We start from the raw sequence: 14,420 nt of genomic DNA, 5'->3' as shown, positions 1-14,420 counted from the left end.
TTTTCACATTTACTAGAATCCTAGGGATCTGAATACATTGCCAGTTCCCATACATAACTGGCCAGTGTGTCAGTAAATGCTGAGATGAAGTAGCCCAATTTTCTAAGGAAACCTCTTTCCAAGCCAGAAGGGAGGACACGGGATTCTCTCCTTTAATTCTCCTCTTGATCCCAATCTTCCTTTGGCAACAGACTCCCTGGAGTTGCAGCACCTCTCGGTGAGCACACCGTAAAGACAGACACTCACCGTAGCATTCTGCACTTCTTCTTTCACCAACAGGATCCTCAGGCCGCCAGGGCACAACAGCACTTTGCTGTTTCCATCATCTTTTCTCAGGCTGGCCTGGACTGTGGCTGGTACACTGAGCTGGGAAGAAGTACCAGGCATGGTGTTTTTAAATACGGTTTTCACAGTTTCAGCAAAGGCCTCAACAGTCTTCTGAGATGTATCCACAAGGTAAATCTCCTTCAAGGTGCGCCCATCCCAGTTATACTGGAAGGTTTCCTTGACTGCCAAAACGATGGCCTCCACACACTGAGATATGGGAAAGCCAAAGACTCCAGAACTAATGGCAGGGATGGCTATAGATTGGTACTGGAGTTTTTCAGCCAATTGGAGGCTTTGTCTCACGGCTTTCTTTAACTGGAGCACACACCCCTGGGCATCATCACTCTTCCACTTGGGTCCTATTGCATGGATGACCTGGCGATATGGGAGCTTTCCTGCTCTCGAAACGATGGCACGGCCAACTGGGATTGTGCCTTTTTCCTTCACTATCTGGTCACAGTCTGCTTGGAGCTGAGGGCCAGCTGCTTTGGAAAGGGCAGCGGCAAGGCCCCCGCTGTGCCGGAGGTTCTCATTGGCCGCATTCACCACCACGTCAACAGGAAACCGTGTCAAGTCGCCTTGCTGTACGATCAGAGAGACTCCAGGGACCAACACTGCCCGACAGAAGCACTTCTGCCCAACAGCACCACCTCCCTCCTTTTCTTCATTCTGCAGTAGTTCCACAAAACAACCATGTAACCGCACCTCACGTTTATAACACCATGGCTTATCCAGGAATAACTGCCTGGCTCCTGGCTTATTGATACAGACACTTTTAACACAGACTGAATCCCTGGCTTGAGTGAGGATGTCCATTCCGTCCATGACTTCGGCCTTCGAGCCAGTTAGTAAAATGCCATTTGGTTTGCTCCCAGGACTGAAATCCACCTGAACATTTATCTTCTTTTGCTTCATCTTTTGTAATAGCTTCTTCTCTGCCTTTAAATAATCAATAACTAAGGGAGGCTTTATTTCAATAAATCTCTCTATTTTCATGTTTTTTTCCACAAAGTCCAAAAGGAGGCTGTGAGTCTCCTGTACTTCTTTCACACAGCCTGCAATAATGGCCTCTGGTGGGGTTTTTGAAGTTAACTCACTGATTATTACAGTCTTTGAAGAGGAATTATGTTTCTTAAGCAAATTGCCAGTGATTGTTTTCCATTTCTTGCTATTAAGAACTCCCCTGTTCTCAATGTCTATGGACATATAACATAAGGCACTGACCATATGCTTTTCAGCTTCCAATAGGACTTCAAAAGAATAGCCGATTAAGAGAACAGTTGTACCCTCTAGCTCACAAACTGCAAGAATTTTCTGCGCTACAAAAAAGGACTTAGAGAATTCTGCACAGTCAACCTGTTGCAAAAACTGGAAAACTTCATGGGGAAGCTCAATGTGTTTCTGAGCCATGTTGTACACCTTTTCCTGGACTTCACACTTTACTTTATACACATCTATACCGAGGCCTTTAAGGCACATGTGTTGAGTGTCTTCATCATAAAAAATCTCCATCTCTGGGTACTCTGTGCGGAGGCGCTCCTGATCACTGCTGTAGAGCAGAAGAGAATACTTTCCTGGAGAAATGGCCACTTTTTCCTTCACACTTTGCTCTTCTCTTTTAATTTTTTGACTGGTGTGTTCTATTAATTCCTTGATTTGTGGCTCAATGTTTTGTACATCTTCTGACTTCCCTGCTAAAGTTACAATCCCCATAAGCATATCAAACTCAATCAAAATGCTTTCATCTTCTAAACTGTTTTTTATGGTGTCCCACACTACTGGATCCACTTTAAATTTGGTGACTTTATATCTAGACTTGATGCCAGAGAACACTGAGGAAGCATCTTTCTCCCAGTTCTTGACTGTCTGTCTTCCTTGATTGATTAAGGTGGCCGCGGGTCTGATGGTAACTTCACCATTGAGCTGGGACCATGTTAGCTCACAGTGACAATGGCTCACTTCTTCATTTATCGCCTCAACCAGGTGCTTATTTTTGTACAAGAACTTCCATAAAGAAAGATCCAAAGATTCTCTAAATGGTGCTGGAAGTTTGATCAGAGGCTTCTCCTTTCCGTACAAAGCTGTGCCCAAAGACATGTAGTATGGGAACACAGAGAGCGGCATGTTATTGAGATCAAGTTTCTTGGTCATGATGGTGTCTAACACTAAAAAGGAAAGAAATAAAATAAAGTAATCCCAGAGTAATATGTTTCAAATGAAGACAAACAAACAAATGAACAAAACCTTTCCTATTCCAGAGAGGGAAAAATCCTAATGCTTGTAGAACTGTGATGTAGCATGGTATTAAAAAGCAGCTCTACTCTCAAAGAGCTCAAATATCAATGACTATGTATTAACACTATATAGGTATCCCTCACTTAATTGAATAATTACTTTCCAGCCAAGATCACTCTATGTTGAAATTCTGTTACATAAATTCTGTGTTCTGTTTTTCTGACAACACTATCAGCGCCAGGTTAAGAAATAGATATGACTTTGGTTGCAAGCATGGGGATACTGTTTGCCTCAGTGTAAAGAACATTTTGATGCTCAAAGCCAAGTTTGTCTAAGAATCATGCTATTTACTGTTTCTTGCATTTCTCACAATTTCAGGCTTCACAGATGACTTAGATTCCATTAATACTTCTCAGGGGAGGAGCATAGTAATAATTACCATAGCTTACCATGTGTCAGACACTAGTCTAAGTGCTTTACACATGTTTACTTAATTTAATCTTCACAATGCTTTGAGGTAGGGACACAATTATTATCATCACTATTCACCAATGATAAAACTCAGACTAGCAAAGATTAGATAACTTGAACAGGGTCATGTGCTATAAGTATCAGAGCTAAGATTCAAGCCAGAATCTGTCTGACCCAAAGCCCATGCTCTTGCCCTTCTACCAGGGTCCAAACAGGTCATCCTCAAAGTCATCAAATTACTCAGCCCAGAAACTGACTCACCTCCCCCATCCCAGCTACAACCCATCTCCTGCCACTTTACTGGAACAGTACCTAGTTACATAAGCTATGTAACCTTTGTCAAGTTATTTGATCTTTCTGTCCCTAAGTTTCTTCATTTGTTTTTTGTTTTGTTTTGCTTTGTTTTGAGCTCTTTCTTCCCACAATCACCACACTGTGTCCATGTCTATGAGTCCTTTTTCCTTTTTGATCCACCCCTCCACCCATTAACTTCCCCACTCCTTCAGCTGTCATCCTGCTCTCTATCCATAAAATAAGGATTACAATAATAGCAATGCCTAGACAGCAGTGTCTATAAATGCACGTTGTAGCACCCTGCAGAGCTATGCAAATGTCCGGAGACAGAAAGGGAAAGTCAGTGTATCCCAGAGCCTGGAGTACAGGGAATGAGTGAGGTTAGAGGAGGAGGTGTGGCCAACACAGTAGATGATGCTAGAAGGTCAGGTGAAATGGAACCTTTGAGAGACTCCTACTATGCAGAGGTGTAGCACTGGTATGAAATAAATCTTAATCAATAGTTCCTATTTTTAGTGATACACATGTAACTAGACATCCTGGGGACATATGCAACTGCCCCATGCCCTCCAGATGTTTAAAAGCCCCAAAGTTGTCCACTGCCACCATTAGCTGGAAGTTAACTTCCAGAGTAGACAGCTTTATGTAGCTCTATACCTGAGGCCAAGCACAGGCTGAAGGAGATTTAAATAACACACAACAGAAAGTCCTCTTTTGTTCCTTTGCCCAAGGAATACTAGGTCCCTAAGTCCATTTTAATGTAAACCACACCCTTATCCTGTTTTCTCCAACTTAAAAAAGCTGAAGAGGGGTTCCTCCAAGTACTCCACGAAACAACATTTCTTAAGTCGGTGGCATATTGCATGATCCTGTCTCATGGCCCCCCGGTTAACACCAAGCACAAGGTTCCTTCTTTCCCTGACAAGTCTGGTTCCCAAATTCCTACTCAGCCTTGACCTCTAAACATGAACAGACTCTCCAAGGTGACTTTGCACATGCCTCAGAGGGCTGGCCATCTCTGCCTACAAAACCCCCAGAGTGTTTCTGTAAGGTTCAACTGGACATGGTCTTCACAATGTCACAGCACAGAGCAATCCAGCAGGCGTCCACCAATCGTGTGACATCAGCCCTATTAACTTCTGAATGATGACACTGACAAGGTGAAAGGGGAAGCAGTACCACTCTCTAGGAACTGTATGTGCTTCTGACTATTTCTCTACCTGACCTTGTTGAAATGAACTTACGAATTTCTACCAAGTGTATAGCCAAAACACATTTCTTCCTTCATACAGTATTTCCAGGATTTCAAGAATTATACATTTTTCAGCACATTATTGGTGAAACTCAAGAGAATCTCTTTGTATCCTTCAAAAATCTGACATTACTTCTCTAAAGTTTGAATCATTGGACACATTAAGCATCATATGCCGGACGAACAAGATTCCTAATGGGATTACCAATGAAATATATGATTAAGAAATATTAATAAAATACATCAGAATTCAACTAATAACTGTTAAGTTCTGCTAATATAGTTTAAATTATGCTTGGTGGGGTTTACAAAATCAGGCTAATAGAAATTACCTTTTCTGTCAAAAAATTCAATCAGTGCTGAACTCTCTTCAGGAAAATATTCGACATTGACAACTCTTCCCCCTCCATTTTGAGGATCTTCAAAAAAACATTTCAAATTATAGTTGTCAACACCAGGCGGCAGGTTTTCGACCCTGATCTTTCTTGTCACTTCCAGAAGTCTTGGAGAAAGCTGAAGACGTTTCACAGAAGAGTTCATGGCACAATCATCAACAAATTTCCTGGGATCTTCAAACCAAAAATCAACCAATCAGAAAATTATGATTATATCTTTATATTACATATAAAAAACTCTCCAAATATTATTTGAAGTAAAGGGAAGAGCTAAGTACTTGGTTTTTAGATGCAAGATTTTAACTCCTAAATGAGAATCACATACCTAAAATTCCCATTCTCTGAACAACATTCATCTTACCAGGATGACTGCCACTGAGCTCTGTCCCTACCTCCATTCACAGTCTTCTCCAACCCACCCTGACACAGCCACCTGAGTAGTCTCTCTACCATACAAATCCCATTTCATCCCTTTTTCAAGTCCTTCACTGGCTCCCCATTATCCAAAGGCACAAGTCCACACACTCTGTAGCTAGGCTTACAAGACACTTTGCTATTTGACTCCAAACTAATTTCCAAGTATCACCTTTGGTTATTCCCTGCCATTCATTTTATTTTCCACAGAAACTAGTCATTATTTTGAAAAGCCATTCTCTTTTGCCTTTGTATATATAATTCCTGTGCCTAAATTGCCCTCCAATTTTTTATCTTGGTCCTATTCCTCCATTGAGACTCAGCCCAATTATCTCTTTCAGATAAATAAATATCGATGATGGGCCCATGATGATGAGACACTTCAGGCAGAGGGCACCGCAGTGGCATGAAGCAACACAGTAGATTTGGGACTCAACAGACTGGTACAGCTGGAGTCTAAACTTCACAGAACGGAGTAGGCAGGGCAAAGCCAAGCCCCCTTGTTTGGGTGCCCCTTCCTCCCATTCCCCACGGCCTGCTGTTCACAACCCAGGGAGGCAGCTTCTCCTCTTGCATCTTCATTACTAGTTTATGTATGGGTTTCCTCCCTTCCGCATATGAGTTCCTCAACAGGAGGGACCAAGAATTATTCATCTCTGTACCCACAGCACCTAGACAAGCGCACATAGTAGACATTAAAAATTTTGACCAGCGAATAAAAGCAAGTCCACTTAGTTTTACCTTTATAAGAAATAATAATAAATTTGAAACAAGAATAGCTCCCAATAGTATTGATTCTTTACTATGTCTCAGGCACTATGTTAAGAGCTTTTCAAACATTATTTCATTTACTCTTCATAGAAACTGTATCAGGTAGAAATTATCCTCATATCATAGGCGAGGAAAGTAAAGCACACATAGGATAGTAACTCAGCCAACCTCAGATAACCAGTTAAATGGGGAGGCTAGAACTCTGACTTTATGATCTGTGCTCTTAATTAACCAATCCACTGCCATGGCTATGGAATAGTGAGGCTTGAAATTTGAAAATTTCCTTGTTTTTCTGGAGATGGCTCTTCCAACCCACAGATTCCTCCCCCAGACCTCAAAGCCCATTCATTTTCTGCAACACATGCACTTATTCTTGCTGCTATGTGGGTGACCATGAAAGTATGAAGAAGATACCATTACCAGAAGATACATGGTAAAGGGGATAACCCAACAGGCTATAGAGAGGTAAGCTGTCTGGGTCCAAATAGAGTTTATCCATTTATTAGCATCTCTGCACCTCTGTCTCAAGTGTAAAATGAGGAATAATAATAATCTCAAAAAGTTGCTGAAATGACCAAATCAATTACATGTAAAGGACTTAGCATAATACCTGACTGATAGAGACACCATGTAAGTGTATGCTATTATTATTTTTATTACCTTCAAGTCCAGTTTGGTAACACAGATCAATATTTACTTTTCGCAATGAGGTAGCACATGTGAAAATGGTGACTCATGTATGGAGTCACTTTAATAACCTTGGACTTTAGATTTCATTTTGGGTGTGTTATTTCTGTCTCTGCCTCTCTCTACATCTCCATCTCTGCCTCTGTCTCTGTCTGTCTGTCTGTCTGTCTCTCTCTCTCTCACACACACACACACACACCTCATACAATAAAGTTTAACTTATTAAACATACCAGAATTTGGACTCAAAATTATTTCTCTTTCAAATAAAAAAGGATCTGTATTAACCTGGAGTCCTCTTACTAGCTACTAAAAAGCATCCAACTTCCAGAAACATTCCATTAGCTAAGTGTCCCAAATCCCAAAAGTGCGGTGCAAATGAGTGTCACTGAATCTTACCTATATATTTTTGAAAGGTAACCACGGCAACATCAAAATCTCTGATTACTTCCACTTGAAAATCAACACTGGTCAGGCCACTTATGTTCTCCACCAACAAGACCAACATGATGTCAGTCACATTTTCTTTGAGATTTTCAAATGCAACCAAAGAGGGAATATTTTCACATACTTTTGGGATATCTTCCATTTTTGTATCTTCCGACATATCTGATTTTATAAATACAAAAGAGGTCAAGATGTTATGTTTATCTACCATGGTCTTAGCAAAGTAAATTATCATAAGACAATGTAATCTTTCCTTCCCAATCTCTTAGCTAACTCAAATAAAAAGAGATCGGAGAGGCTCTTTGCTTAAATTAATTATGACAATGATGATGATCAAATTTATTATACCTATTTCTGCTGACGTATACACAACACCATATTATAATTATTAAACTCGGTTTCTCAAAAGCAAGGAACACTCCTGGTGAGGTGGCTTAGTTGGTTGGAGCACCATCCCATACACTAAAAGGATGCAGGTTCAATTCCCAGTCAGGGCACGTACAGGAGAGAACGGATCTATGTTTCTCTCACATTTCTCCCCCTCTCACCCTCTCCCTCTCCCCCTCTCTCTCCCTCTCTCTCTCTCAATAAGAATCTCCTTGGGTGAGGATTAAAAAAAACAAGGACAATGTTTATGCATCCTTGTATTACTAGCACATGGTATATATATTTGAGGCTCAATAAGTGTTTGCTAATTTGGAGATTTAGTTCTTGGACCACTGGAGAAAAGCAAGAATATCTGGTGGTGCTAAATGTGAGCATCATCTAACACTTTATGCTCTGAAAAGCAATAACTTTCTGTCTCTGAAGAGAAAAAGAGATACTTGTACTGAATAACTAAGAAATACACAGAGAAAGTAAAATGGCCTAGAGACATATGTTTATATCAAACTTACTGAATAGCAATCACCCCAGCCAGCTTGTTCCTCCCCACTGTTGACCATAAGTGAGTTACACATATGTGTAAAGTTAGTCTCACTCTGTGCTTGCCCAGTGCAGTGAAGCATGATGAGTACCATATGATCTTTAGGCCTTCTTTGACCAACTATTCAACTGTAGCCCTTATTATGTTCAAGGCACGGGATATGTGAAGAGAGGTGCATACAAAAAACATTGGATAAGGACTTACAGATTTTCTAATGGAGGTATTTAAAAAAAAACCCTGACATTGATAAATGTTTATTGTGGCAGAGTAAAATGCCATGCACTCATCAAGTCCATTTTGTTTCCTTTTTGGGAAACATTGCCCAGACTTCCTGCAGTTAAATTCCCATGGCAGAGTTCATGTGGCTAATGGAACACAGGTGGAAGTGGTGAATTCCACTTCCAAGGATGGCCAATACAAGACTCCTCCATATGGATCTCCCTTCTCCCTTGCAGTGAGCTTAGAGGCCACATATCAAGGATAATCGTATTGAAATATAGAAAGAACCTGGATTCCCAAAGGATTGTGTGAAGCAATCTAGACTCCACCCACCACACTAGCTGCCAACTACCATGATCTGGGGGTTGTTTGTTACAGCAGTTAGATCACCCCGACAAGCATTCCTGCTGTGTGCTGGATGAGGCACCATACACACACACACACACACGCATACACACTCACTCATGCCAAATAAAAAATAGCATAAGGAGTCAATAACAACAGAAACTAGCATTTCAATGAGGGAGGTATGACAAACTAGAATGAATACTGGTCTGAGAATGAGGGCATAGAGTTCAACCTGACTCTGCCACTCTTTAGCGGTCTGACTTGGGGCACATCTCTTAATTATAAAATGAGAGTATTGGACTAAGTGAATGGTAGGAGCCTTTCTAGCAATATAGTTTTATCATCCCAAGACTATTAGAAGCTTCATCACAAGAAAAGCTTAACTTCCAAATAAAGAGCACCAACAATCAAGCCAGGATTCCAAGAAAGAGAGAAATGGTGATTGGGCTGGCTTAAAAAGGGTTTAGAGAAGAGGAGAAAGCTGAGTAGATCTTGAAGGGTCAATAGAATTTAGGTAGAGAAAAGCAGGGTAGAGAGAACTGTGAGCAACAGAAGTAAAGGCAGGGTGTCGTGATTGTGCCAAATTTCCTACTTAGGAAATGGTGATCTGACTGATAATTCTATCTGATAATCCTCAAGGCGCTCTTGTGTACAGAGATGTAAGAAATGAGGCCAGAAAAGTCAGCTTCATCCAGAACGTGCTCTGGACTTTACTTTGCAGTTGGTGGTAAGGGTGAGTCAGGGAAGGTTTCTGTGAAAAGGATGACCAGATATCCAGCAATACAAAGGGCCGGCTAGATTTAAGGAGAGGACATCAGATACAGAGAGACTAAGCAGGGTACACCTGTCATTCTGGATCTGTGAAATGCTGATGGTAGCCTGGGGTGAGGGAGGAATGGATGAGGAAAACTTTTTTAAAAAGACTGGTAAGTCTCTGTGACCAACATATGTGAAAGCTGAAAGAAAAGACTAAAAGTTCTAGTTGGTTCAAGTGAAATAAAAAAGACAGAGGAGGGCACCAATTTGGAGGCAGATGACACAGGCAGCTTCAGGCATGTTGGCTCTGACACATTTTCCAACAGAAAGGTCCAACACAAGGTCTGGAACTCAAAGAGGGTCCAGGCTGAAAACACAGACTTAGAAAAACCAGAATGTGCTGACTGCAATTGGCCAATATTTCTCTGCTCTTGCCTGTTACTCTTCTCCCAGTTTTTCCACTTGCTGGTTTCTACCTTTCTGGCCCAGCCCAACTCAGCTTAGCCTGGAGCAGGACACTGGCTTAGTGTTCACATCCCCTGATGTTGCTGTGTGCCTTGACTGGCTTTTCCCTGATCTGTCAGCTACCTGTCAATCTTTTTTTTTAAGATTTTATTTATTTATTTTTAGAGAGGGGGGAAGGGAGGGAGAAAGAGAGAGAGAAACATCAGTGTGTGGTTGCCTCTCGTGAGCCTGGCCTGCAACCCAGGCATGTGCCCTAAGAATCAAACTGGTGACACTCTGGTTCACAGCCCGTGCTCAATCCACTGAGCTACACTATTCAGGGCTCTGCCTGTCGATCTTGAACTTGAAGCTCGGGGTTCCAGGCACGCCTAGTGCATCCATGATGCAGTGTCCTCTGCTCTCCTCATCCCTGAGATATGGGACCTATTAGGTAACCACCCTCCATCCTCATTTTGCTCAGTTCTGAAAACTGTCTACACCATTCCAATTAATTTCAAGAGTTCCAGCCTTAGAGGGATTGTCAGGGCTCAGTATAGAGCAACCATTCAACAAAGACCTCCACTGCCATTTCTTAAAGGGGCCAACTTAAGTATCTTGTTGGGCTATCCAATGTTTTGGCTGGTTAGAATCCGGATCAAGTAAAAACAGGTTAATAAATGGGTTTAAGATTTCCAGGACAATGAAAAGTCCATTGGTGGAGTGGGGCTGGATGACTCTCCCTGAGAATACACACACCTGGGATCTTAAGTGAGTCTGAAGCAGTGCTAACAAATCAATAAAGACAGAGTTGGGGTAAAATCTATGAAACCATAAGAAACCCAGACTTGATTAAACTCTCAATGTGGGAAACGGCACAGATACAAAAGTACAAATATAAAATCACTTCCTGGTCTAATTCAAACTTGAGGGTATAGCATATAAGTTACTTTCCAAGAAACAGTTATCTGTTTCTTGGATTTAGGGGGTCACAATGAACAATGGGAGTTGGGTGAGACAGTCTGACATCTGAAAAATGGAAAACAGGAATTACTCTAAAAAGACCAAAAAAAAAAAAATATATATATATATATATATATCCTGGCTCAGCCCTGGCCCATGGCTCGGTTGGTTGTAGCATTGTCCTGTACACCAAAAGTCTGCAGGACTGATTCCCGGCCAGGGCACAGACTGGGGTTGCAAGTTTGATCCCAGTTGGGATGGGTACAGGAGGCAACCAATGAATGTTTCTCTCACATCGATGTTTCTTTCTCTCTCCCCCCTCCCTTCTTCTCTCTCTAAAAGCAATAAACATAGCCTCAGGTAAGGAGTTTTTAAAATTCCTATCTCAAAGAATCATGATTTTCTTAAGGAAACCATGCATACTAGATTCTATAGTTTAATAGTATATCCATGTTAGGTAAAAACAACCTATACATCCCTATCCAGTCATTTTACCAAGTAAAGACAGCTCTTATCCTAGTGCCATTTTAAAATCTAAACATGTTCTCAAGACAATTTCAACTTTAGAGAAAAATATTTACACATTTTTTGCAATTTATTTTCCCTAAGATCTGGATATGTGTATCACTTTCTCTCTCTTGATCAGCCACTCAACACGTTTCATCATTTCCTCCCCTTTATACAGCATGCTAAGCCAGGAAAACCAGTCACTTCTTTAGTAAATGCCATGCGCTATATAGGCCAAAGCCCAGGCACTAGTTAAGCAACAGAGTCCACAACAGCCACTAGGTTTCAGGCTTTTTCTTACAGCAGATGGGACGAGGAGAGCCACTGCTGGTCTGGAGGGCTGTGCCCACATCCTGAGCACCCCACTATGAAGATTTCATCCACAGAGGACCCACATCTTCCTGTTGTGGCTCCAGAGGACAGCACTTTCCACACCCAGTGCTCAGAAACTGACTTAACCACATACAGCACCCACTGATACATCATGTCCTTGCTTCTTGATGGCAACTTGGGCACAAGTGGCCTCTGAAGGTCAGCTTATCACCACCTTCCAGGCACCTTTTGCCCATGTCTCCCAGTCAGCACAGAGAGAGTTGTTCCCATCCTTCTGACCTGAACCCTCAGAGCTTAAGTGGCTCCCCCAGTGTTCACCCTCTGCACAGCTGGCTAAGAGTATGAAGATGATGCAGCCCCAGGCACCTCCAAGCTGAGAAAACCCTGCCTTATGAGGCAAAGAAGATAAGGATGGTGTCTACCTCTGCCATCTTTAAAAAAGCGAAATGCCTTGCAAAGGCCAGTCATCTCAACTGAGATCTTACCTGGTTCTTTGGCATGTTCTTTGGTCTTGAATTCCTGAAATTCAAACAATAAAGTAGAATTAATAAATTACTAATAATTTATTTTTTAAATCCTCACCTGATGATGTGTTTATTGATTTTAGGGAAAGAGGAAGGGAGAGAGAGAACATCGATGTGAGAGAGAAACATCGATTAGTTATCTCCTGTACATGCCCCCATCGGGGATCAAACCATGGTAGATAAATACAACATCTTGACCTCTTTTATAACCCTAAAATCAGACACTCCAACTAACTGTACCACCTGGCCAGGGCTACTGATAGTTTCTTTACATTAAGAAAATGTGCTGGCCCTGGCTGGTGTGGCTCAGTGGATTGAGTGCTAGCCTATGAACTGAAGGGTAGCTGGTTCCATTCCCAGTCAGGGCACATGACTGGGTTGTGGGCCAGGTCCCCAGTAGGGGGCACTCAAGAGACAACCATACACTGATGTTTCTCTCCTTCTTTTTCTCCCTCCCTTCCCCCTCTTTAAAAATAAAATAAACAAAATCTTTAAAAAGAAAAAAGAAAAGGTGCTGGAGGCTGGCCTAGAACTGTAGGGTCAATAGAAATGATAATAAAAAGCTCTGGCAGTGGTGCTTTTGAATGCACCCCAAGTGTAGTAGCATATCCACTTGCTCAGCACAAAAATCATTGGTAAAAATGAGTCACAAATAACAGAAACCCAGTGGACACCAAGTGTCCAGGGAGTGGGGTAAGACCTAAATCTTTTCTCCACTTAACATTTATTGAGTGTTTCCTATGAATAAGTGCTGTGCCATTTGTTTACAGAGGCTGTCTCATCTAATCCTCACAACAATCCCACAAGATAGATACTATTGCTATACCACGTAGGAAATACTTAGTACAGGCAGATGGACCACTATCCCCTCAGAACAATTTAAAAATAAATATAGTAAGTTCCAGGTTAAGAGCACCCAGGACAAACACACCCAACACTTTACATCTCATACCACCCTTATTATAACCCCCAAATCTCAACTTTTCCAAAGTGTCTAAAATTGGACAAAAAATATCCCTCCTTCATTATTCCATACCTATCCCACCACATCTGTAAGCTGCATTTCTCACTACAGTTTAATTTATACTTTTTATTCCACTAGGTTTTCCTCATTGTGCTTCCCATCCCACACACCTTGGAAGAATACCCTTCTTCCCTTTTACTCACTCCTTTACTTACCTTTGTTGGAATTTCCTCTTCAGAAATACCATGGACTTCATCTGGGGCAGGGGGCTGCTGGACAGTTAACTTAAATGTTCCTTTCCCTGGCCATACTAACTCATGGTTCTCTCTCTCCAGAACTTTCTGCCGAACTGAAATATTAGAAAAGAAGAAAAAGAGGAGGAGGAGAAGAAGCAGAAGGAGAGGAGGAGGAGGAAGAAGGCAAAGTTAACTGTCAATCAACCTTTATTCACAAAATTATTTCATAATTTCCACAGGCTTTGCCATCATCAGTCAAGGGAGGCCTTGTGTGGTGAAAAAAGGAGAAGTTTAGCAAGCAGACATGGATTTCAATTCTATCTTTAAACTTATTTTTTTAACCTTAAGCATCTTCCAAAGCCTCTGTGTTCTTATATATTAACAAGTAATTACCAGTAATAAAGATGGTCTTACATGGGTGTTACAAGGATTAAATTGAAGAAACATTATAAAGAATTTAGTATAGTACCTGGAGCTCAGCAGGCACTCAGAAAGGGGGCAATGTTTACTGTACAGTAAAGGGAAATGATCAGAAGACTGGGTATTGGGGCACAGCATGACAAAAGCCATGTTTCAGGAAGGTGACTCGGGTCACCAGGAGCAGAATGGCCAGGAGGCTAGTTAATAAGCTATTTCAATCAATTCTTTAACTTGTGAAGGCAAGAGCCTCACATCTGATAGTAAAAGGAGAAGAAAAGAAGGGATGAAGAGATTTAAAAAATTAATAGACAAGTGTTCAGAAAATCTGGATTTAAATTCCAATTCTGCCACTAACTCAATGAGTGACATTGAGAAGATATCTTAACTTTCCTTAAATCTGTTTCCTCGCTCAAACGAGGGTCAGTGAAAGAATTTTGTGACATCCACAAGAGCTATGCAAATGTAAGTTTTCATTACAAGAAAGAGCAGCCA

At 41.4% G+C, this 14,420-nt stretch overlaps 1 protein-coding gene across 1 annotated transcript in view; it reads right to left on the bottom strand.

Annotated features, from left to right (window-relative positions):
• Positions 1-14,420, bottom strand: part of PARP14 (poly(ADP-ribose) polymerase family member 14) — a 40,456-nt gene that overhangs the window by 22,380 nt on the left and 3,656 nt on the right. Inside the window, exons 2-6 of the mRNA XM_045851246.1 lie at positions 13,488-13,621; positions 12,270-12,303; positions 7,245-7,454; positions 4,912-5,148; positions 247-2,492 (exon numbers count right to left, since the gene is read on the bottom strand). Coding sequence (XP_045707202.1) covers positions 247-2,492; positions 4,912-5,148; positions 7,245-7,454; positions 12,270-12,303; positions 13,488-13,621 — 2,861 coding nt within the window. The remainder of the gene's footprint in view (positions 1-246; positions 2,493-4,911; positions 5,149-7,244; positions 7,455-12,269; positions 12,304-13,487; positions 13,622-14,420) is intronic.

This window comes from Phyllostomus hastatus, unplaced genomic scaffold (genome assembly GCF_019186645.2).
Source record: "Phyllostomus hastatus isolate PE091 unplaced genomic scaffold, TTU_PhHast_1.1 phas_contig_86, whole genome shotgun sequence".
NCBI lineage: Eukaryota > Metazoa > Chordata > Mammalia > Chiroptera > Phyllostomidae > Phyllostomus > Phyllostomus hastatus.
This window is presented reverse-complemented; position numbering and strand designations above follow the sequence as displayed.